The sequence below is a fragment of the Zootermopsis nevadensis genome, unplaced genomic scaffold, assembly GCF_977971745.1.
Source record: "Zootermopsis nevadensis isolate Lab colony 2312 unplaced genomic scaffold, Znev_1.0 Znev_ptg000004l, whole genome shotgun sequence".
NCBI classification, from domain to species: domain Eukaryota; kingdom Metazoa; phylum Arthropoda; class Insecta; order Blattodea; family Termopsidae; genus Zootermopsis; species Zootermopsis nevadensis.
In genome coordinates this window covers 9035228-9061068 of record NW_028259136.1, presented here as the reverse complement: position 1 = coordinate 9061068, position 25841 = coordinate 9035228, and the positions used below count along the sequence as shown (strand labels likewise).

Sequence of the window (25841 nt, the reverse complement as noted above, 5' to 3'; positions counted from 1 at the left end):
TCCATCATTTAGATACCGCGGTCCATTGACACACATCTTAATTGTTTATTGACCTTCGGCTGGCGAGTCGAGAGAGTGGACGGCAACAGAACGGCCGGACCTCGTACGTCCGTCACGAACCCCGCGTTGTCAACCCTTCATGACCCGATGAAAATTGTGCGCCGACAGCAATCGGCGAGCGTTCTCACGTGAACGAGTAGTGTTTTCTTTGTGGTACGGACCGAACTTTCTTTCCAACTTCTGCTTCAAAGGGTTGTTGATACTGAGCCACGGTTAAACGTGTGTCAAGGACAGGCGGGGCTCACCCCACAGCCCCCAGGCCACACCCAGATGGGCAAGCAGGTAGGCAGGGTTACCATCCTAACAATACAACAAGAGACCAGTCATGCCAACTTCAATTTAAAGCAAAGCTCGAGGTAAGTGCGGTCCGCGATCTGAACGCCTCTCGGAGCGGCCACACGTCGTATCGCGACGCGACTGTCGTTGCCATGGCAACATCCCATTGCAGATGAACTGGAGCAAGTCCTTGTCTCGGGGCCGATAAGGAGGCCTGACCTCCGTTTCAATTTTGCACGCCAGAGTGCAGTGCGTGCAGCCGTCCTTACACGCATAAACACTAACTAATTGATTCTGTAATCAACGTCGCTAAAAAGAGCAACAACTCTGATATCTCGCAGCGGTTGCTACGTGACCCAGCAGCGAGCTGCATAATATGAGCGCATGATATGGAGGTCTACAACGACGCTGAAACCTGTACAGTTTTGTCAGTGTTCAGTGAAACAATTTGCTCCTCGAAACGTGGAGCCCGTGTGTGGACGCCACTGCCCTCCTCAAGCACAACCTGTCTGAACCGATTGTAACGAAATTTGGTGAGGGATCTGTAAGTTTCTCGCTTTCCCCGAACAGCAGCGAACTTCGAGAGACGTCGCAAAGAGGTCCTTCGCGTCTTTTCCCACTGACTTAATAGGGGAAATCAAATATAAAAGTTTCAATGAGCAGCATCCAATTCGCGAGACTCCTCGCTTTCTCACTGCGCCGTTCAGTCCCACTATTCAACTACGAGGACGACGATAAATTCAGTCCTGACGATGGAGGCAGCATGTTCTCACAAGATCGAACGATCGGAACTACCGTGTCTTCGCCCGGGCTCAGAGGGCTACTCAACCGTTCAAAAGGAGCGCCTACTCTCGCGTCGCTGTGCTAGCCTTCCTCCGTTCACGACCGGACAAAACAGCGGCTCGAATGCAGAAACGCCGATGAGAACTTTGCGATCTGGTCCGGTAAGGACGAGGCATCGTCGTCTATCGTTAGACGCCCTTAACGAAGAGAAGCTTAGAGAAGTCTAGAAATCATGACGCTCCTCACAATGCCCGTCACTGCGTCTCCCTCAAGCCCAAATATTATCCAGCGCGCCCTGCCCTCAAACACCTTCAACCTCCCCGACCGACAGACAGACAGACAATCCTTCGATGTCTCGACGCAAATTAGTTTCACCCAAGCGGGCATTTGACGGCTCCTTCCCGCGGTAACCTAACCTAGAGCGCCTCACCAACTGCAATCTCAAAGAAATACGCACAGAATTTTGGTCAGGAAACGCTAACTTCGTTCAGCTTCAAGCAGCTTTTCAATGTTTTTGTAAAAACCGCGTAATGATAAAGTCATCTGTTTAGTGAGCTCAGTTAATATTTACGAATCAAAATAAATGGAGGGAGAGAGGCAACACTGCATGTGAAGATTCAAGGTACCGAGTGGTTAGCACTCCTTTAGTACCGAATTGAAATCGCGGCCATAATACCTACAATCCCAAATCATGTTCTCCGTGGTCTTCCTCAGTCATCACCACCCGAAAAAAATAAAAATTTAATGTAGCTCTAAACGAGAACAGCCATTTTGTTAGGCGTTTGTCGAAACTCAAATTTAAATAAATTCTGTAAATAAATATGGTTGTCTTCTGGGATGTTGCGCTGTGTAGATTCCGCGTCCCTGATGATGGAAGCAGCCAGCACCTCTGAAACGTTGGCAACATGTCAGAGGTCAGCCATCTTTATACTCGCCGCCCTGAGAACCTGAAAATCTCCCCTGTGAATGAAGTTGGCCCATTCGGACGTCAATCGACTGCCTCACGTTCGAAAGAAGCTCCAACAGCCGGCCTTCGCCCGTTCTCGGCCCTGTCCGATGTTCCTAGCTCTCAGTCAAAACTTGTTTTCCACAGGCCAGTGGCCCTCTCACCCAAAAAATAAACAAAAACCACACACAAAGATGGCGACAATCAACAGCTTTTTCTGGAATAAAATTATTATTATTATTCTATCTATTCACCGTTTTACAGAGTACTTAATTCTATGTACCTGAGACAAACCTTGCCTCCGAAATACATTTCTTTTAATACGTGTTACTTGCATTAGACACATTCATATATTTCACATGAGCGTCTTTCGAATGACGTACGATGTTCCTAGAATGGCGGTTCTCTGAAGTTCCCCGATATCGTGGCCACCCGAGATGTTGACCAAATACTTTTTTGAGTGACTTGGAAACATTTCCAGTTTCTCCTATAATTACTGGGATTACTTTCCACGTATGGTATTATTACGTAAATAATAGGACATAGACCGAAGAGGGCCCCATTAGCAGCCACTCGATCACGCTGTGCCAACTGCAGACTTTTTGGGTAACGCCAAATGACGTCGGGATGAAGGCAAACTAGAATATTATTCCAGTCAAAGAGTTTTGCAAAGAGAAGTCCGCGTTTGACAACAGTCTACACGTAGCCCTGAACGCGCTTGGTCACACGCCAGTCACTGCTTTACAGAACCCCAAGGCTCGTCCCTGTAAACTACGTCCATATAAACATCAAATCGGCCGTCACCTTAGGTTTCCGACAAGCTTACGGCCAAAATAATGTAAACACGCGGACACGAGGGAGGTGAGAAGCTGATTGTGCCAACCAGTCCAATGGGTAACCAACCTGAGAGACGCAGAAGACAGCGACACCCGTGTCTCCCGAACTGGCACTCGTCTGTTAAAATATTTTTAAGATGTTTGCTACGTCAACGTTGCCAGAAACTCTTGTGGGTTGACGTGGTCGGAAAACAAAACAAACACTGCTCTCGGCTGACCACAGGAGACGTCCCGACACGGCAAACAACGTTTGTATACGACAAGTTGAATGGGGCACTCCGAAAGACCGAACACACATGAATACCGACGTTGCTCTTACGAGTTCCAACACCGCGTGGACAGATACCAACGTTTCGCAGTAAGATACTGCCCCCTTCTTCAGGATAAATTCCACACGGCGTTGTAACCCAGGTGATTAACATCGGCATGAGAAAATAACTTGTCAGTAGCCAACAGAATTATCGACGAACACTGTACATTTTAATAAATGCCATCGTCCCCAAAGACTCTCTAGCCACTGCAGATGAATGACTTACCGTTTGAATCGGCCGACCCGCTTACAGCACAGACAAACAGAACGACAGCTACACACACCACAGCCTGAGCAGCCATCTCGCACTGTGCTCCACAACCTCGCCCGATGCACTGACCAAGCCCCCGGCCGGCCGGCCGCCACGACATGCGCGCGCAGCGGGGGGCGCGTAGCCTATCCGGAACAGCCAGCGCCGGCTGTTCCAACCACGCCACCTAGTAGATACTACTTTAACGAAGCACCGACTTACCTTACGAGGGTCACAAACGTTGATTAAACCCCCGCCCTTGTCGCTGTCGAGACAAAAACAAAAGAGAGGAGTTTTCGAACAAGAAAACCAGCAGCGGAGTATGTGCGGTCATAATTTGCAATTAACCACAAGGACTTTGACTGACAGCGCCGTTTAAGGTAGGTTATGTGACGATGCCCTGTTCAACTACGTTTAAAAGTTAGCGGTAGAACGAAATTTTGCGGTGAAGGAGCGCCTGAGAAAAACCATGTCAGGATAAAGTTAATAACAGTGCGCTCTGGACGGGTGTATTTCTCAACTTGCTACGTTAAACTGATAAGAGCCACGAAGAGTCTGAGTCAGGCCTTTGCAAGCAAAGCCGGATGGAGGTCTTCCGAAACGTCGGTTAACTTCTACCAGACTATAAGGCGCAACATCGCTCATTTCGAGTAAATACTTCTGCTGTGATTGAAACTACCGCAGTCGGAATTTGTGAAACGAAAAATTGTGGTGACGCGTGACGTCATTAATTCCATTGTAGCGGAATCTGACCGCTCCCAGGGGCACACAAGTTCCAGGAGGAGAGAAACAGAGAACGGAGACAAGGCGAAGATAATTACGAGTTTGTGGAATTCGGAAAGGAAATGAAAAATGTATTACAAGTGAAGAAAAGAAAAATTATACGTACAAGATTATTAGTATGAAGACGGAAGCAGTTATACCAACGGAGACAACACAACGCGTGTTGTTCGAAGTAAAACAGGTCTGCTGCTTTTTTTTTCTGTGTTTGTTGGCAGCCCTGCTACAGGCGTAAGAGTGGCAGTTTCCGTCAACACACTATCGACGTTGAAAAATACCGGAAAGCTGGACCTCAACATTCTACCTGTTTAAATGCGCGACGTGTGGTTATCTGAAGACGAACGGGGTGCGAAGTGGGGACCATGGAATTGCATGAAATTTGTGATTCGCTTGTACGACGGGTGAAACTGCAATCCAGTGTCACAGACTCGCTGAACACGAAGATTCTTGTGTACTGAATGCACCAAATGGTGATCTTAACTAGAGCGTGGGGACATCTCTGAGAGGGTTGTACAACTTGTGACGCCGCATTGCCTGAATCGATAATGCAGCATATACCTTGCCGACATAAATTTGCCATACACGTACGTCAGCCGTGCCCGAGAAAAACGCGTACACAAAAGACGTCCTGGGTCCTTGTGTTGAAGCAGACACCAGTGCTGGACCTCATTTCAGCTGCTGTCTGATAAAACTCTTCTAACGAAAATCTTTTAATTATATTCTGATAATCTTCCCTCAGAAAACAGTGCACCCCCTAGGGTAGGGGTTTCTGGGGAAAGCCAGCACAACTTCTATCCCCAGTCTGTAGGGGATGAATTCCGAGCAAAGTTCCGCCACGGTCGACTTGCTTCACTGCTCAAATATTAATCCCCTTTCAGAAGTTGGTCCACCTGCTTGGGTGAGTTCAATTGTACATTATCCCTGTCTCCTAGGCAACAGGAGGGGTGGCTCTTGGCGTCTCAGCGAACTTGGAATGAAAGCTGTCACTGCAGATCACCTGACCTTTCTAAATGATTGCTTTGATGGAGAAAGCGGATTCTTAAGACCACACAAAAAGAGAAATGTACAGTCTTTCACGTCACCAGGCAAATGAAAAGCTTTGACAAATTACGTATGTGACGCAGATCAGTAAAATGCATTTCTCAAAATTGATTTTATCCATAAACATTTTAAAAACAATTAAACTCGAGATCTGGATCTTCACGAGATGTGACACTCGGTACTTCCATCACGCCAGATAAACCTACAGGGACTCGGATGGAATTCATTTGTTTCAAAGTGTAACACGTGGTTTATGAGTTTCCTCAGTCCCTCCAGGGAGGCTCTGGGAAGGGAAAATGAGCAGTGACCACCTCTTTTCATACCATTATCTCATTCAATATGATCACGCACAGTCCGAACCATGAAACAAATAACTAACAGAACTGGGCACATGAAATATTACTGACGAGCACCTCAAATTTCTCCTTACCTGAGCTCGCCATTTACGCATCTCTCGCTGATCCTGGTGAACAGGAGGTGGGACAGGTCAGGGTACAGGAAAGTTAGAAAGACGCTTCAAGGGCGAATTCAACTACGACCACAGACACAATTACACTGTGACCAACTATTCAAAATAATTCAGAAGCAGGTAAATTTTCAATTATTTTCAAAATAGTAAGATGTTCTGTCAGCGCTTAACCAGCGAACTGCTACGCGCACAAATTCGACATCAAGAGTTTACGACCAACTACAAAAACACATGCAAGTTACTCGCCAAATACGAGGCAGAATTTAAGTAAAGGACTGCAGTGACAAATTCTGCACGTGAGGTCAACAAAAAACGTGGATACAGAATTCTTCCTCAGTCACTACCTTCCTATCCATCCTGAAATTTCTGACGTGCAGATGTGCATCCGTCCGTTGGCGTCGAAGTGCTCTTATCCAGGCATTTTCTTCCTTGCCTACGCAACAAGGACAGGGATCCACTCCTCAGTAAGCCACAGCAAATTCAACTTACAGCGTCTTCGACATTGCGGCGCACAAAATGTGTCGTGACATCGAGTTTCGGGTATACTTCGGACTTTACGCTCACATATTAAGTTGGCAACTGGATCTTCGGGTGTTTTACTGTTGAAATAAATCAGTACTTGGAATCTAAATTACTTTATTAAAATAAGAAACAAATGAACGTAACTTAAACTGGGAAAAAGTAAAACAATAAAACAAAAGAGAGAAGAATACTTTACAGCTCTGACAAACATTACTTGATCCTCTGCTTGCATTTGGACCAAGACGAACACGAGATTTACAAATCGTGTGAACGTAAGCCAGCAAGAAAGCGCGACGGACAGGTACCGCTCACGTACGCTGCAATTTGACATTTCTACAGACCAAGGACAGAAAATTTGAGATCAACAAAAGAATGCAGTTTCAACCAGGGCCAGATTAAGGCCAAGCCCTGATAAATTATTAATACACATTAACAATTGCTAAGTGAATAAAATTGCATGCGCCAACTTCTTGATGCCAGGAAATCATTGGGGAAAAAACCCTGGATCAGACTGATGCCCAAATGTCGCCTGATGGAAGAACCAAAACCAACTCAAGGATATTGCGACATAAAACACTAGACGACCGAGACGCAGCTACAGAATAATTATATGCATAAACAGTTCTCTCCAAGCAGCCATTTGTAATTTTTAATCTTGACTGACGGCGTCTTGAATCAGACCACCTCGTAATTTGAGAGGATTTGCGACCCGTTTCTAGCAAATGAAATGAAGAAGACGCTAACATTACAAGCACTGAGACCAAGACACTGCGAAATAATAATGAGCAGGGAATGATTTCTGTAATCATGGAAACGTCTGATGATCTTGGTGATGGGAAGAGTTTCTGCTTCATGAGCATCTGCTACTTTGTGCTTCAGTCGCAGACAGAAACTTCAATGAATTTCATCACCGGCAACATAGAAGGAAGTGACGATGGCTTACTCCATGTGTTCACATCCGGTACGTGGCACCGGTCCTTAGCGTTCGGTGATTCCGCAGATGTACGAGACAGAGGCGGTACGGTTTCGTCGTGGGTAGAACCAAGTCCTGAGACATGTACGTCAAACACACTCCAACACGCCTGAACAAATATTTGTCTCCATCAGAAGACATAATGCTCACCACTTCACAGTCCCACTTGCACGTGTCCCGACACGGTCATCATCTTGTCGCAACTGACCTCCATCTGTCGAGACACACGTCCACCAGTCGTCCAGGTCCGGCACTGCCCCACGTCCACAGTTTGCCAGATGCTGACATAGCCACCACCTGCATTAACACAAATGTGATGTCACAGACGCGATGAGACATTCATATGACGGCACAAATTGCTCGTCAGATTCTGCCAAGTAAATATAATTTGCAACAAAAATGCATAAAAGCGATGACTCAGCCTTCCTGCCAACTGCCCGCACTGCATTTGGGACAAAACCCCTTTACAGTGCCCATAATTTCATCCTTGCCAAGAGACGTGCCCACGCAGTCGACAACGAAATCCCTCCGACAGGAGCTTTTCTTCCACCGCTTCGTGATGTGGCAGTAAGACAACCTGAATTAATGCACCCACACGAGCGAGAATGTCCTCAAACTGTCTTCTTACTTAGTCACAGTCTTAGATCAGTATAAATGATCGCATTTTGAGTCAGTATTTAACCCTTACTTATTTATAAAATGTAAGTACTTTTTGAAAAGTTCTTATCATCGAGAAGTATCTTCTCCTGGTTTATGTAAAACGCACACCAACTCACTGCAAATGGCACTCCTGAACATCAGTTTGACAGTCTTCAGGGCCTCCGGGGACTCGGCGCAGCTTCCGCTAGACGTGGGGCCGGGGAAGGGCCTCGCGCCGCCGCTTCGGTACCCTGCGCCCGACGTGCAACACCACCTGTCCCACCCGGATCTCCTTGAACACTGCAATTGCTTCCTGGTGACTGAGCCCATGCAGCGCCTTGCCGTTCACAGCCAGGATCTCGTCGCCTGCAACACACAGACAATGGCCCGACTACTCGTAGTTCCTCGGTTGCTCAAATTCCACCCACCAGACCCTATCCTGAGTCACATTAATCTGATCCACAGCTTCAAGTCCTGTTTCAAAAAAGATCCATTTCAATTTGACTCTCCCGCTACGCCTAGCGTCGCTTATGTCAGGGTGTTCCTGGCCAAAATTCCCTACGCATGTTGTATGTCCCTCTCACCTCATCCTTCATTCAATAGCTCTTATTACGTGAACATTCCCCTCAGCACCTTCAGATCAGACCTTCCGTTGGACTCACCCTCCTTCAGCCTGCCGCTTTCTGCGGCCTGGCCATGCGGGAACACCGTCTTCACGTATATGCCCATGTTCCCTTTGGGGGAGTCTCGTCCTCCCACAATGCTGAATCCAAGGCCTTTGTGGCCAGGGCCCTTCGTGAAGGCCACTGACAAGATCGTGAAGGCAGCGTCTCGTCCGGCGCCGTGCCGCGGCAGGGTGCAGAACTTGCTTTCTTCATCTCCATCATCCTCTTCCTCGTCATCGCCTGAAGAATCAAGTGGCTCCACAACCTGCAACAGAACAGAGCAGGTTCCAAGTTTAAATCGAGACTATCAGTGCCCATTACTGCTCGACTCGCTAGACGAAGAAATGTCCCCGTGGCTGTCGCCACAAGAGATAAATCACTTTCATCAAATCTTTTTATCCCAGGCACAAGGGTCCAACGGCGCCTCAACTATCCACATATTCAAAATACCTGCCGCAGTGCTTCATTGCGGTCAGCAACCATTTCTCCTTCCCTATCCTTAAGACATACGCCATACCGAATATTATTTCAGAGAAGCTGTTGTCTTCCTGTGATTCACATCTTATTTCATACGAGCCATTCACCAGAGGATGAACAGGTTCCGACAGCAACACAGAGTTGCCCCTCAGGCCCTCTGAGACCTCAGAAGCTTCTGCGCCTCTCGCCTCTCACCTACCTTACTTCTCCACGACAGTTCCTGTCGCTGCGGCACGAGGTCGACACTGCTGCGATAGGTACGGCGCGCACCATTCACTTGTTTCTGCGTGTTCTTCTTCTTCTTATCGTCCAGGGCCTGCTGTAGCTGCTGTATCAACTGGCGCTCTCCGTTCCGCACGTCACTGCCTTCTTCCTCTGCGGTGTACGGCAAGGACGTTGGGCCTGGGTCGGGCGAGGCATCGAAGCCACAGGACGACACGCTCCCGCCGATCTCGAACCTGCAGAATTGGTTCGCCACTGACCACCTCCTGCTGCGCCGCTGGCAGCCGAGATCACGGGGCGGTGACGGCGAGCAAGACTTCCTCCTCAACCGGGACAACGACGCTGACGATGACGCGCTGTCGGTACTCCTGCCGTCCAAGTCCTCCGTCGGGGGCGTGGCGGTCCCCCTACCGGAAGAACAGGCGCTAGACAACTTCCGCTGTCGGCCGTCCGCGTCTCGGAAGGCGAACGGAGGTAGAGAAACGGGACCGGACCTCTCAGAAAACTCTTCTTCCGTGGTCTTCGCCAGGGGCGAAGGGACGTAGAATGTGGGCTGGTTCCGGGCGGACGGACACATTTCGTGCACGGAAATTGCCCTGCGCTTGCGCAGACCGGCGTGTAAGCGGTTCAGTTTGGTGCGCAAGACCTCGGGGAACAGGTGATGGGAGCTGGCGCTGCTGCGGAGGGGGGTCGCGGGCCCCGTGGGGGGCATGCTCACCAACACGGGGTGATCAGGGGGCACTATGAGGTGCTCGCGCTGGGGCGGAGTCGTGAATGACGAACAGCGTCGACGCAAGAGTCTCCAGCGTTGCGAGATGCACTTGTTGAGCGCCGAAACGTCTGAAACAGAGCAAGAACGACACCATGAGGAGAATATCTGGACCGAGGAGGAAGCACTCAGCTTCTCGTAGCGGCGTCAAGGCAAGGCAGAGGCGCTGTTAGGAAAGCCGACTGGGGACGCAAAGACTAGTCTTATTTTTCGTTGGAAGACGCAGTAACTCGGCCCTCTGACCGGCTACTCACATCCACACGCAGAAACTGCTGCCCTGTGATAATTAGTACACCGGTCTGCCAACAGAGGCGGTTGCTTCCGGTACCAGGTGCGGCGGGCCGGAAGTGGTGGGGAGTTTATCACCTGAGTGACTCAGAAGAAGAGGCTCCACGCAGGTGGCGATGTTCAGCTGTCGCTACAATCAATGACTACAGAGCAGTCCGCCAGCCACGAATACTTCGATGGGTCACGACCGCTTCCTTCCAGAATTTATTCCAATTCATTCTTCATCACCAACCCATCCTTCGAGGGGAATACGTTTTGAGATACTTAACGGCGCCGTCGGACGATCAACCTTTCGTCGGGACTTGAGCCCAAAATTCAGAGGCTACAAAAACGACCAAAAGTGGGCCTGGGCAAAGAACAGGCCATTGCGCTTACGGTGAAGCACTTGTTTTTGTTCTGTTGACATGACGTCACGCTGTCGTCCTTACTCACAGGATGCACAAAAGTTCGGTTCACGAAACTTATAAAAAAATATTTTACGTAGGATAATATTAGACTGGGTCCAGTGACACCCCAAGCAAGGCCGCTGGATCATTCACTGAGGTTAGAAGGCGTGTTCCTGAGGCGAGCGTCCATAGCAACACGAACTACCGGGGTACAAAGGCGAAAGTCGCCCTTAACGGTTTGCTAACCCACACAGACGACACGTGGTTTCATTTTATCAGGCGCGTGATATCAGCTATTTGGGGCATCGGAAACAAGGAGGCCGTGACAGATGGCCCCGGAAAATCACACAGAACACGGATTAACTCCTGCCGGCGGAAAACAAAAGACTGTATCGACCATCCCACGACCTGGATGAATCAGTGGCGGCTCGCAACATTTCGCGGAGTATCGTGGGTCACACGCCTTAAAAAAAGACACAGATTCACAACGAGAGGCCCCAACTGAACCAAACCTGACCTAACCTCGACAAACATCCGATTTGTTGCCAGGCGACGCAAGCCGATAAGATTTTCCTAGCGTACAGTCCGAGGAACAACGACACGGTCCATCAGTTCGTCGTATCACTGCAGACATCACACTTCGAAGACGAAGGTGAGTGCAACTGATCCGAGGACGGCGTTGAACCACAGAGCATTGGCAATACCTGATCCGGTCTGCCCCAACATTTCCAGAGGCGACCAAAACTCCAATCCAGGATAATTTTTATTCGTGGGATATCAGAACTACCTTGAAATTGGCCACGATCGTTTCATTCAAAAACCATCCTTGTCACTATTCGCCTCCACGGCGCATAGATTCTTTACAGACGATACAGCGGTGTTAAATATCCCCCACACCTGCTCGCCAGACAACACAGATCATGAAATTAAATTGTCCATGTGATAATATTAAAATGCACGTACGCTGTTATGCCTGAGCATCACGTCATTAAGGCACGGGCGACGTTTCGGAGCTCCTGGTAACCCAAAGGACAGACGGATGAGCCACACGACCGGTCTTGGAGCAGTTGTGAGAGCACGAAAACCCCTTTCCACGCCAAGGATCGACCTCGATGATGGGCGGAGGTTCACAGAACATCTGTGGCGGCGACATGTTTCGGGCGGCCAAGGATCGCGAAGGAGCAGTGCAAACAAAATGTCTGCGAGCTTTTACAATAACTCGGCGAGCGAGGAGGAATCACATGAAGGCGTTATAACAGTACAGGCCGAGTCGTACCCGCACGAAGGCCGCTGCTCACACCGAAACCAAACGACGACGAAACACTGGAACCGTGGGAGCGTGTTACGTAACAATTCCCATAATGCCTCGCGGCACACGAAAATGTATATATATAGGCTTTCAAGCCGTCTTGAGAGCAAATAACAGATACGGAACACCAACATTTATCGGATTCAACGGAGGCGTACGAAAGTTCGCGAGGTGTGGGTTTACCTGAGCGCTGGAAAAGTATAAGACGAGAGACGCGATAAGATTTATCGGGGGAAATTAAATTTCTTCAAGGATGAGTCCACTATAAAGGCTATTTACCGCGACATCGCCACTTTGCACGAAGATTCGTGCATTTCATAAAGAACTGATCTCGTATCGAATCTCCTACAACTTTGGTGCGTGCATGTGGGGGGAGGGGGGAGTTATGAGGTGCCCTAAATTTATAAAACAGGGCTCTTTTTAATGCCGACACAACCCGAAACGTTCCGATACAAAAAAATACAGTACCAAATTTGATTCGAGATCGAAATCAGACACTGCGAGTGGAGAATATACAAATTTTTCGTTCCTGATCTCTTCCGCCGATTGATCTAGCAATGATGTTAGGTTGGTCCAGGCGCCATCTTGCCAGTGTCTGGTGCCTTACCTTCTTCGTCACGGTTCAGCATGGAGGAGTTCCGCTCTGTCCGCCGACCACACCATCGTCCACACGGCATGGCGTCTCGATGCGCACTGAACACAAGCTGACCTGGCACCACTCTCCTGGCTGACTCATACACTCACTGATTACCAAGCCAGGGTCAAAAGTCCGCGTTATCTCTGGCTTTGTTAAACACGGGCTGCAGACGACTGACAGAGACACAAATCTTTCCTTTCTGCTTTGATGATTCCGGGGCGGGGGCTAAGATACAAGTAACAACGAGAGATGAACAAATGAGATCAGAGTTTCTAAAGGCGGTGAAGTTCCCATGTTGTTATGGGCTGTGCGTGACGTGTGTAAATACATACCAACGTTTCGGGGAAACACATTTTTGCCATCTTCAGGGAGTAAAGTGGGCCTTAATGCGTCCTGGGAGCCGGGATGTTTCCACTGGGAAATTCCGTTCCAAACAAAGAAATGTTCCAACGCAGTGGCTCTGCGGAATGATGGTCGCTGCTCCTTACAGAAACCTTCAGGACCCTGCCTGGCCGGAAGTAAAGGCGGACGCAGACATTTTCGTCTCACGCGATGTCTGCGGCCTTCGGCTGCTGCATCCGGAGACCTGGGTTCATGTCCGGCGCGAGTCAACCGACCAGAACGATTCACAGGTAAATAAATGGTTGGGGGAAACAAAGAACGCTTACGGAGTACCAGTGGGGAAACCCTGGTGATCGCACGCTAACTTTAAAACTGATCTTGTAAAGGCGCTTTTGTGGTGACAGTGACCAGAGGCTGAGTGGTCGCCTATTTCGCCATCGGGAAAAAGAAATGTACGGAGGCCGTCTATATTTTCGTCCGGCAGACAGCGCTGGGGTGAAAGTGTTGATCCTCCAGCACGAGAAGCGACCGCGTTCCTCGCTCTTCAAACGAAGCAGAGAATTATCGTCAAGGAATAAGTAATTGGTCTTTGTTCATTGTTTGGACAATTACAGGGAGTTTCACAAATTGCGACGACACTCTAATAGTGAAAACAAATGGATAACTGAAGGGGGAAAGTTTACGACCGTAATTAGACGACAAGACACGCGCGGTGTCCGCAACAACCACTAATTAAATGCCGCATTGCAAATTCCAAGTTGCAGGCGACCTTCGCGCCAAGGCTGCGTCCTGTTTTACGAAGACTGACGCCGCAAAATGAAGACGAAACACGGCAGCCGGTGTGGGCCCACAGGGACAACGCGGGCTCTGTCCCTCGAACCAGTTAACATGAGCGCAGGTTTAGACTGAGATAAACAGAATCGGGATCCCCCCCCCCATACGCCAATGGTTCACACACAACCCGCAGGTCTGTACCTACTGTCACTGTTCGTCAGCAGCGAACAAATCACCTGAGAATCTTTCCAGTGCGGGTAACTGACGCCATGGAGCACAGACGCTAACAGTCACTCAGCTGGTCGAATTTCCCACCTCTTAAGAAGGCTTATTATCGTTCACAAGATCTTGACCATGGTCCGTATCCTGAGTCAGGTGAATACAATCCATTTCACCCAAAACTTTCTGTGTAAGATTCATTTTAATATTATCATGCCTACGTCGCCCAAATGATCCACATTTACCAAACGTAATAATTCCGTGTATTTGGCTATACAGAACGAGGGGTGAAGTGGAATCGGGCGTAGTGAGGTGCCGGTACGATAGTGTGATGGGCTGGGAATGCAGCTCGGGCGTTCACAAAACTCAGACCTTACGCGGGAAACACTTTGAGGGACAAGACGCGATGATGTCGAACAGGAGTCAACTCGGATAAAGACGGTGGTGTGACGTCGAGGGCCGTGTGGAAGTACCATCGCGTCCTGCTGTCACAGGGACGGAGTCCTTCCGGCCATTGTTTCGTCGGACAAGGTCACGTGACGGGGTCGATGTCACACAACATTGCGGAGGGATTCGTTTTTAGAACAGTTACTCGCCGGTAAATTGTCATGCAACCTTCCCGACTAAGCCACGGAGTTCTGATTTAATGCACAGATATTTAACGACACTGTCTCAACCGCGCCAAAGACGGTTTCTCTAACACGGCAGATGATGAGTGGGTAAGGACTTGAAAGGAAGACGTCGAGATATGTTTCAATTTACTGTCCCGGTGGGATTCAAACTCGGTCATTCCAGCATTCACTGCTGTGCTAGCCAGAAACCGGATGTCCTCAACCTCGCCACGCAAATTGTGGGACAGTGTCTTAAAACGCAACTTATTCTAAGAGCGAAGGTCCAGCATACCAAAAGGTTCCTCCCAACTGTCCTGCCACCGTTTCGTGACCTATCCACATATTCATCAGTGCCTGAAAAATACTCGTGGCCGCCATGTTAGCACCGATGAATGCGATTTGAATGATGACACACTGCTTTCAGGCGACCTTCACCAGTTCATTCCACGGAGAGACTACTCCCATCTTGCGTCAGGCGCTGTTACTACTACAGCTCTGTGCAATTAGTGCGTTTAACCAACCGCTAGATGTCACACTTTCCCTGCACCGCGGAAACTTAACACGCTAGCAGGGGTTGGGGGGGGGGAGGATTTCGCGGCGTGTAGAGGGGGGGAACAAACAATAACTATCCCCATAACACATTTCTCTGAGACAAATCTTAATGTCCCAACCAGTATGTCACGTGACCGCTTGCCAAATTCATCGTGTGTCCTCGATTCAGCCGCCTTCTTAAAACAGAAGAACAATGCAGACATAAACCGTGGTACCTGTTACGACGTTGGCGGAGTCCACTGGCGTTTAGACAAGCAGAGAGAATGAAAATGTCTTCCACACGTTCAACCCCGGCGAACGCGTCTGTTCTGATGCAGATGAACGACTCGCCACTGAGGAACCTGTACAAGAGCCACGTTCATCCTCTGTTCCGTGTAAGACAGCGATAAGTCCGTGATAGGCAACCCCCGCTCTCACACCGGATGAAATGAACGCATAATGTGATGGTAAAATCCACTTGCCTGACTTTCCTCCAACGCCTAAACACCGGACGGATCGAACAACAATTCTGATCGTCCTTCCTTCCGAATCCCAGCCACAAACTCACCCGAGCCGCCGTCCGCCTCGCCGTACCCTGGCGCCGACAATGTGGACGCCGTGTCCTCCTCACAGTCTCGCGCGTCTAGACGCGGCGCTGCGCGTAGGCTGTGACGTAGAGGCGCCATGCGCAGGAGTCGAGGGGCAGAGCTGTCCAGAGCGGTTGGGGGGCGCTCCGACACCCCGAACAGCACCATGACGGCTACCTGGAAGAACAGGACACGCAAGACATCAGCCAGGGAGGGGGTCCCAGGAGCAGAGCCAGTTAGATCCAATCAACACGCCCACACAGAGATTCATGTCAGTCCAGTGCACTCCAGGTCACCTCCGTCTGCTACTGAGGTCAGGAAAGAATGGGGCTGTCCCTTCGAATGGGGTGGAGCTTAGTTATCGACGCTGTAAACTGCGTACCACCAGCCACTGCGGCTCGCGGCACACACCGTGTGAACCGCGCGCACAATAATTTCTACGGCTATCGACAGCAGACCCCGGTGTGTTATCGATACTTGCACGCCAGTCACAGGAATGTCACGCATTGATGCGTCAGCGGGAATCAAACCGAGGTTCGCCATAAGTTAGTTGCCATGGCAACCGATCATGCGATCAGCGCCTGCTACGTCACAAACAGCAACCTTCACCACACAAGTCGGCGGCCGCCTTTGTCCTCGAGGCAGATCTCACTGTTTGGCGATGCTACTGGCTGGCAGGGAAAACAGACGCCGGGCGGAGAACCTGGACCAGTCACGCCGCTAAAAATGGCGGTCGATGTCACAGGAAACGGCGCCATCTTAATCGTGACGAGAAAACACAAGGACTTCCTGGTGGCTGCTGCGCGCGCAACAGCGGCACACGTGCTGGTCTGAGAATCCATCCGCTTGAGGAAACGACGTGCTTATGTTTTTTCGCGGCACGTCGGTGAGAAAAATTCGACACAGCTCGACTGTTTGTTCCCACAGAAGTAATAAAGCTGTTCAGATGTTGGTCTTACCCACAGGACACACAAAAAAAGACAAAACCCGGAGTCTTTCTCTGTGCCTGCGCTGGTGGTACGTCCGGAAATCACGAGGAGTAGGGCGGCGGAGAGGTCAAGCTCCACACAAACGACACTTTGGTTGCTGAAGGATGAATCCCGGAACACAATCCTATCAAACTTGGCGTGTGTTTTTCCCCTGAATATTTATTTATGCGTTCTGACAGTGTTTATCAACATCACCAACAGAAAGCGCCATCGAAATCTCTGGCTTAAGAAATGTTTCAGTTCACGGATATCGATTCAGCTGGGGTGAAATTAACCTTGCACCATCGGGCAACATCCCCTCTCCAACCGACCCCTGCTACATGGGGTGGATTCCTGTGCGGAGTGTTTATACCCCACGGCAGGGGGGGCGACGCTCCTGCCAAGAACGCCACAACCAACACTTGTCAGACTTGGTATTATCGGGATGAGATGGACGGAGCATGTAGCACGCGCGCGGGTGCGTAGGCCCACAACATTCCGGTCGGAAAATGTGAAGGGTCTGAGACCACTCGGAAGAGCTTGACAATATTAAAAATGAATCTTAGGTAAATTTTCAGAGACAAATACAGCGTCACAACTCTGATCTCACAGAGGAGAAACCGCGAGATGCACAAATTGCCTCACGCTCCGGGCACCTTTACCCACGACGGCCCGCAGAATGGCTGCGCACTTAGTTCGCTGTTGCACTGAACCAGTCGGTGGGTTTGCAACGAAGGAAAACTTCTTGAGGGAGGGAGAAGTTATTTGCGGCTCAGGACAGGGTGAACATCTGTAGGGGTTGATAACAAGGGGGTGAACTGCATCAGGGAAGAGTGTCTTGAGTCTCCCAGCCAACGAAACCTCAAAGCCTTCGCTTCTCAGATCGTCTGAAGACGAATTCTGTTCGATCGGTCTCTAGGCAACCGATGATTGCCTTGGCAACGCGTCAACGTAGTATTTTTCCTCGTCATTAAACAATCTTTGTTTGCATCTGGTGGCTGGATTCAGTTGAAGATGTGAAGACAACGGGCGCTGGAAATTGGAGGCGGGTCACGGGTTGGACCAACGAAGGGCAACCGTTCATCGTGGACTGTAGCGTCGGTAGAGGAATAATTTTACAAATATGAACGAGATAAATGGGTATTTTTCTTCGCTCTGTGCGCAGACCAGCTCTGAGGCACGGTTGAGAGCGGCCAGAGCGTGAAACTGACCACTGGAACAGCGAATTCACTCACAATTTTGGGAGTGAAGCCAACGGAAAGAGACTACTTGGGAGATCACGATGAAAATGGGGGGGGGGGGACAACATCGACTACACGCATGCTCCGATGTCACAACTTGAGCTCGCCGGACGACGACGACTCCGCAAAGGACAAGGCGAGAAGAGACAGCTCGTGGGAATGCAGGTAGCCCCTATTACGGCATACTGGCAACAAGATACACGCATTTCTCGAATATTCAACCGTGATGGCGGATGGGAGCGACCGTGATCTGTTTTAATTTCGTTTTTCACGAGAACGCTGTTGAACAAACGCCACCACTCTTCCGAACAACAACGCACCGCACTGTCTGAAAACAGCTGACACGCAACACAGCGCAGCAGAAACTTAACCTACACAAAGCAGATGCCAACCTGACAACATTCTTGTTCCCGTGGCAATAAAATTACGCCACAAGAAGCTTACATTTCCGGTGGAAGATCAACCGACACTGTGATGGGGCCAGCTGCTGCTGAGACAAATTAAGAGCGAAGCGCGCGGAGACGCAAACTAACGGTCTCACTCAACTTCACATCCAGTCCCGGCCTGTGGATATGCAAACAACAGAATCGAGCATTCCGCCATGGTAGAACTTTAGGAAAAATAAAGTCGGACACAGGACGTGAAAACACTTTTTATTTGCAGTGTCTCACGAAATCCACTGGCAGACTGAGATGTAAAGATAATATTAAAAAGAATCTAAAAAAAAATGGGTTTAAATACGCGAAGAAACCGATTTGAGTCCGCGTACAGCAACAGCAAGGATATTCGAATCTTTTTACGCAGTGTCCGACGACCGTCTGAACAAATGTTTATCTAAGCATCTAGCTCGCACCGCAAAGAGAACACTTCGCGTCTCCACGACAACGATGAGTTTTGGTCAGTGCTGCTCACGCCGAGAATCATAATGCACGGTTAAATAAGTGCGCAATACGTCGATTGGTCCACGTGTCCACGCATCCGTGCACTTGTCACCAGCATTCTTGCTTCCCCCCCCCCAGGGAACGGGGCGGCAGGCCCCTTGAGCCACTGTTGCATTCCTTCCCGGCATGAGTCACCCCACGCCAAGAGCACCAGAGACGATTTCGGGGGAGGGGAGGGGTTGAAACTCCAAGGCCACACTCCGCCCCACCGACGTGATCGTCACTTCACTCAAGCATTTCACTACCATCGTGCAAATAAGGAAACGAGCACACGAAACCCACCGACACAATGAAGAGACGATAATATTAAAACGGGTGTCACAGAGAAACACTGCGGCTGAGGAATCAGAAGAAGCCGCGAGTCGTGAGCTGTTTCGAGTCGAAATCATTCATCTTCCTCATGACACGGAGACAAGCGCGGAAGTTTCTTTTCACTGTTACGTCAGAACGCGTTTCCCTGGCAACACCAGTCCCTTCCGCAGTGCTCTCGCGTCATTGTTCCCGCGGCAAGAAAGTTGGTAGCACTTTCTAGAGGCGATGTGGCTTCCTGAGTCCAACTGGACCCAGCGGAAGGGTTCGACGCTTGACTACGAAACATCTCCCTGACGACGAGCGCAAAACATCGAGGCTTCACGTAGAAGCTGAAGATATGCCAACTTGACCTCTTAACGCGGCAATGTCGTCTGCGTAGTTCGTCGAAATGAAGGCCACGTCGGTGTGCGAAGAGGCACTGGACCACTCTCTTGCTACCGGGAATGGGGATAAGAAGACTGCGGAATGTAGGCGAGTGACGTCACCGCGAAACGGCCTTCTTCGGTTGCACTGCGAGGGGACGGACGCACAGCAACGCCGTGAACACTACAAAGTTCTGTCGACACGCCCACCGCCACTGAGGGCAGCCACTACGTCGCCGATGACTATTACGCGGAGTTAAAGCTACACGCATTCCTAACTCCACCACTGGAGTCAGTCTTCAGCTTCAAAAGACGGAGACGAAGGGAAAATGCCTCTGCCCTCGACAATAAATCAGATACGGCAGGGCGACACCGTACAATGTCCATTTCTGAATCCGCCTGCGGCCCCAGTCGCAGGCGATGACATCCTCCAGAGTAGGCCTGACGCATAACACCACTTCCGATAAGTTCACGACGTAAATTGTTTTGGAAGCAACACGGACAGACCATACGACAGGAGACGGCGGAACTCGGGTGCGAAGGGGCCTGTCGCACGCGTGCCTAACGAAAATGAACCACAGCAAGTTCCAACCTCGTGACATTCTTCAGAATTCATTATATCCTCGCATTTACATCTACGTCTTGCGAATTGTTTCTTTACAACACCCCCACCCCCACCACCACCCCCATCACCACCACCGGCGGCGGGAACAACGGAGTCGAAACATCTATTTATAAATTCGATTCCGACGTCACAAAGAAAGCAGCGCCATCAGAAACTTTGGGTTTTTGTTACGACACAAAAATTACGGCGAAATGCAGAGGCCTGACTCCGGTACGCAACCGGAAGTGGTCTGACACCATCCCGGGCCGCTTCCTGCCGAATCCAGAGCGACGGTTGAAAACCACGGGCCACGTTTCGAAGTCGCTGGGCAGTGCCTGAGGTATACCAGTGAGCACAGAACGCGGTACTCGACAATAAGGATTCAAAACGTAGAAGACATTATCAGCGTCGTCGTCACGAAATCAAATCGAGCTGAACGTCGACGAGTTCATTTGCAAGTACCGGGCAGAATTAGACGACCGACATCAACCACGCGCTGTTATCTTATCACGGAAAAACAGTTCTTTCCGCTATGACAAAGCCGTGGACACACGCGTTTATGTCTCACATATCTGACGGAACCGTGAGAACAAATATATTTACGCAGACACGCAGCTCCCAGTTGTCACAACGGAACACAAAATGAGCACCCGCCATCACTGGCACTGCTCTGCGTCGCGAGAAACTACGACGATAAAGCGACGAACGAAATCGATCAAGAAAGCAAAACCAAGTTTCGATTTCGAGAAGGGAACTCGTCTCTGCAAAAGAGCTCACAAAACCTTTCCTTCATAGTTGCCTTGTGGTCACCCCCCCCGCCAATGAAAACGTTCGCGAAAAATTTCAAACAGTTCGACTCCACGAGGACTTCGCGTGTTAGGGCTCACCTTGACACACGCGTAAATCGACCGCACGCCAAGACAAACCCAGGGGGGCAAAGTCCGACACGCGTCCGGACAGATGGGTTGTCCGCGTAGACGGAACTAGTCAACCGGGGGGTGGGGGGGATAAAGCCTATCACTCACCAGAAAGTAGTTCGCTGATCTTCGTAGTCCTGAGACGAAACAATCAAAGCACCCGACGCACTCCACGACCTCTCGTCTTCTGCGCGACCACAGCGTTCTACCGGCAGAGAGCGGTCTCGTCGACGTGACGTAACGAAGGATCAGCTGTGCGTGACGTGGGCTGGAAATGGTAGTAGCGTGGAAGAGATATGGGATAATTTCAAGAATATAATATTCCAGAGTATCCAACGTTTTGTGCCACATAAAATACTGAGAAAAAATTCGGACCCTGAATACTACAATAAGGAGGTGAAACGGTTAAAGTCAAGGGTGAGAAAAGCATATAACAGCAGAAAATTAGGACAACAGCACCAAGAGGAACTGAAACGTCTATCAAAGCAGTTGCTATTAGCTAAACAAAATGCGCAGGAAACATTTTTACGGACAATATTAAGAAATGAAGGTAAATGCTGGGCCGATTTCTACAAGTATGTAAAACGACGTAAAGGAAACAGGGAAAATATTCCGGCGATCAAGGATGGTAATGGACGGCTCATTACTGACTCGATAGAAAAGGCCAACTCCCTTAATTTCTATTATTCTTCGGTATTTAGCTGCGAGCGTAGCATCCCGCAGATACAATGCGCTAACTCAGGCGAACCCTTCGCCATTAGTACTAAAATCATTAGAAAAAGGCTAGCAGGGATGGGAAAAAGCAAATCAGTAGGGCCTGACAGCATTTCTGGGGAAATTCTAAAACTGGGTGGGGAAGCCATGATTCCATACCTGGCGCGATTATTGGACGTAACAATTAATAATGCCACTATACCAAGGGACTGGAAAAAAGCCATAGTGGTTCCTATTTACAAAGGAGGTGATCGATCATTGGTCACAAATTACAGACCGGTCAGTTTAACATCGGTGGTCTGCAAACAAATGGAACACGTTATAGCATCGTACCTGAGGAAAAACTGGGAGGAAAAGAATTGGTTATTCGAGGGTCAACATGGGTTCAGGCCGGGATATTCATGTGAAAGTCAAGTAATCACGGTTTGTCAGGACATTGCAGACACACTGGATAACGGAGGAAGGTTAGACGCGATTATAATAGATTTTTCGAAGGCCTTCGATTTAGTTCCTCACGATCGGCTGCTTATGAAAATCGCGGCATCGGGCGTGGACTCGAGGATAGTCGTATGGATAAGAGAATTTCTTTTAGGCCGAACGCAGAGAGTTAGAGTAGGAGGGCAATTATCAGAGGAAGTCAGAGTAACATCAGGAGTACCGCAAGGGAGTGTATTGGGTCCACTTCTATTCCTCGCGTACGTAAATGATATTTGGAGGAACATTGAATCGACTATTAGACTTTTTGCAGATGACTGTATAATATATAGGAAAATTATAAATAGTAAAGATATAGAAAAGATGCAGATGGATCTAAACAGTCTGGGGGAGTGGGCGGTTGAAAATGATATGAAAATTAACCCAAGTAAAAGTAAGGCAGTTAGTTTCACGAGAAGTCGGGTGAAGGAACCACTAAACTATTCGTTACGGGACCAAATAATTCCGGAAGTGAGCAGTTGTAAATACTTGGGAATTATCTTAAGCAGCGATTTAAGCTGGGCTGATCAAGTAAATTATACGGTGAAAAAAGCCTGGAAGGCACTTCATTTTACAATGCGTGTTCTCAAAAAGGGGAATAGTAACACTAAAAGTCTAGCCTACACATCACTAGTGCGTCCGATTCTGGAATATGGGGCGGCGTGCTGGGATCCTTACAGGGAGGGGCAGATAAATGCGTTAGAACGGGTGCAAAGGAAAGCATGTAAATTTGCATATCACAGGAGCGATTCGAACTGGGAAACCCTGGCACAGCGTAGAAAGATAGCACGAATATGTGCTCTCTTCAAGGCGTACACGGGAGATCGGGCATGGAAAGCTATAGGTGTCAGATTGCAAAGGCCATACTACCTGAGCAGAGTCGATCATATTCGGAAAGTTAGGAGCAGAAAACAAAGAACAGATATCGGAAAATATTCCTTTGTAAATAGGACCATCCAACTCTGGAACCAGCTACCTGCTGAGGTTTTAGGGACTCTCTCCTGTAAACCAAGTACGTTTAGGAAGAAGGTTAGGAAAGTGATAAATGAGGTGAAGTAAAGGGAATAGATGGGTGGGTGCAGTGAAGGGGGGTAAATTGGGGTGAGGATGGGAAGGTTTCATAAGTGTAGTGAAGTGAAGAGAAGGTCCTGATGAAACGTGTGATTCATTACTGTTACTGACTTATGTCTAGTTGGTATTAATTTTTAAGTTATGTACTTTAGGTTATACGGTTTTGTAATATTATGAGCTGTTTTATTTTGAGTGTGGTGTGTTGTTTTGTTGTGTCTTATTGTTCTTGTTGTGCCTTATGCTTTTTGTGTCTCATTGTTTTTGTTGTGTCATGTCTTTTTGTCTTACTGTATTGTTGTGTCTCATTGCTTTGTTGTGTCTTATTGTTCTTGTTGTGCCTTATGTTTTTTGTGTCTCATTGTTTTGTTGTCTTATTGTTTTGTTGTGTCTTATGTCTTTTTGTCTTACTGTTTTGTTGTGTCTCATTGTTCTGTTGTTTCTTATTGTTATTGTTTGTGTTGTCTTATGTTTTTTGTGTTATTGTTTTGTTCTGTTTCATTGTTCTCTTGTTTCTTATTGTTTTTGTTGTCTTATGATTTTTGTGTCTTATTGTTTTGTTCTGTCTCATTGTTCTGTTGTTTCTTATTGTTTTTGTTGTCTTATGTTTTGTTGTGTCTTATTGTAGGACCACTGCCACCGGGTAAAAACCCATTTGCAGTCAAATAAATAAATAAATAAAATAAATAAATAAATAAAATAAATTACTAAAAGGGAATAAGTAGAGAGTGCTAGGCCTCGCGGGTGACAGACATGTCAGAACGGACCGTGTACAGAGAAGAACTTCGGGAGGTCCTAACTCTGACTGCCAAATGGACCGGGGCAGGGGGGGGGGCCGTTCCTTCCTCGTCCATAACAATTCACGCTACGACCCGCCCCTATTCCTCGGTACATCGCCGTTGCATATGCGCAAAGGGGTTTCGCCCTAACCGCAGTGGGAGACACGGAGGATGAGGCCAAGGGTCACTGCACTGACCGAAACGAAACACGTTCCCACATCTCACACCTGAGCGTGGGAACAGCACGCATCTGTCAAATGCGAACGTCTAATTATTAACTAAGAAGGAGCCCAGTGCTGCCAACACAACCTTGTCGGAAAAATCTCAATGTAGCACGCCTTTTGGTCCTTTATGAAAGGTGGTGTTCGATGTCATCAAAATTTTGCCCAAGTTCGTATTGGCGCCCGAAAATCCATGGATCTTGAGCACCAACGAGAGCCACTCTTGCATGGAGTCCGGCCTGCGTGGGCGTGGAGTTTCCTGCGTTATCGGCCGACCAACGCTAATGGCTCGGAAATAGAATAACACCCCCCTTGAAGGAGGAAGCACTGTGATGACGACTGCCAAGACGGCGGTCGTGGCCTACTTTAATACAGCATCCCAGCATTTGCCAGGGGAAATGAAGAAACGTGATAAATCTCTGAAGAACCCGGCACTTCTTGGTAGCCGTGGATCTCGGTTCCAGCAAGTCATTGATACAGACGAGACTTCGTACGTCGAGAATGATCGTGCAACGGAGTTCTCAGGGCCCACTTACCCCTCTCGCGGTTTTTCAATCTCCCCAGTGCATTTGCAAAGGGCAAAATTGAAACGACTGCGGTGCGTCTCGTTGCGACGTCTCCTTCCACCATGTCCTATGTTCTTTGACAAAGTCCAAACAACATCCGCGGTCCCCCTAAACCCGTTTTTCGCAATGATTTTCAATTTGGCGAAAGACAGCTCGAATATTGATATCGCTAAAGAAAGAACCTCCGCCCGCCATCTGTGAACAGCGAAGGTAACCTCGTAACACGGTTGCCTGAGCTGCACTCTACAGACAATTCTATTAACTCCATGTCCTTCAGTTGGCCTGCCTCCTCTACAGTCCGCAGCCCCATACACATATGATTTCCCTCAAAATAGGCCACTACCCGCTCCCTTCCAATTTATAATTCATGACCACCTTATTATCAAACAATGCATATGGCGAACAACCACGCATCTGAAACAGTTGACATACACAACGCGTGGGACAGCTGCTGCCATCTGCAAGCAACGAAGAGCTTCAACTTGCAAGGAAAGAAGGAGTCAGTCGATACGAGTCACTTCCTGGTGTAGTACAACAGTGGGTCGAAGCATTCTGTAACAGGGCGTCGCCCCATTATGCAGGCCTGGCGTCGTGGGCGTCTGTCTCAAGGTAGACGAGCACCCGGAAGGCAGCCAGACTCGAGGGTAAGCGGTTCAGACCTCTGGTCGTCTCATCCTACGTCGTCCTCACGGTTCATGATCGCTGTCTTCCAGTGAGACGTCGAAAAGTTCGAATATTTCGCTCAATATCTGAGACAAAATGTCACCCCCATACAAAACAACAGACAAGGCAACTTCTATAACAAAACTTCTGTCAGATGGAATCTTCTCCATGTCACAACCTACAGGTGATTAAATTATTATTTTTGACGATAAGATCGAGACGAACATCAGCAGATGACACGTGCCACGTCAGATGCGATACGTCCTGAGGTCCTGGGTGCTAATCCAGACGAAACTGACTCACACTTGA

General features: G+C 48.9%; 2 protein-coding genes across 12 annotated transcripts in view; both read right to left on the bottom strand.

Annotated features, from left to right (window-relative positions):
* LpR1 (Lipophorin receptor 1) overlaps positions 1-3570 on the bottom strand; it is a 54444-nt gene extending 50874 nt beyond the window's left edge. For all 8 annotated transcript variants that reach the window (XM_087343153.1, XM_087343161.1, XM_087343152.1 and 5 more), the window contains exon 1: positions 3438-3570. In XM_087343153.1, coding sequence (XP_087199279.1) covers positions 3438-3513 — 76 coding nt within the window. In that variant the 5' untranslated portion in view covers positions 3514-3570. The remainder of the gene's footprint in view (positions 1-3437) is intronic.
* A 2800-nt stretch (positions 3571-6370) lies between these two features.
* Positions 6371-25841, bottom strand: part of LOC110835130 (uncharacterized) — a 47547-nt gene continuing 28076 nt past the window's right edge. Inside the window, exons 1-6 of one of the 4 annotated variants that reach the window (XM_087343147.1) lie at positions 21156-21248; positions 15684-15879; positions 9227-10089; positions 8548-8815; positions 8023-8251; positions 6371-7543 (exon numbers count right to left, since the gene is read on the bottom strand). In XM_087343147.1, coding sequence (XP_087199273.1) covers positions 8091-8251; positions 8548-8815; positions 9227-10089; positions 15684-15870 — 1479 coding nt within the window. In that variant the 5' untranslated portion in view covers positions 15871-15879; positions 21156-21248 and the 3' untranslated portion in view covers positions 6371-7543; positions 8023-8090. Of the gene's footprint in view, positions 7544-8022; positions 8252-8547; positions 8816-9226; positions 10090-12608; positions 13629-15683; positions 15880-21155; positions 21249-25841 lie in introns of those variants that run through there. The other 3 variants (XM_087343148.1, XM_087343149.1, XM_087343150.1) reach the window with 3 other exon arrangements.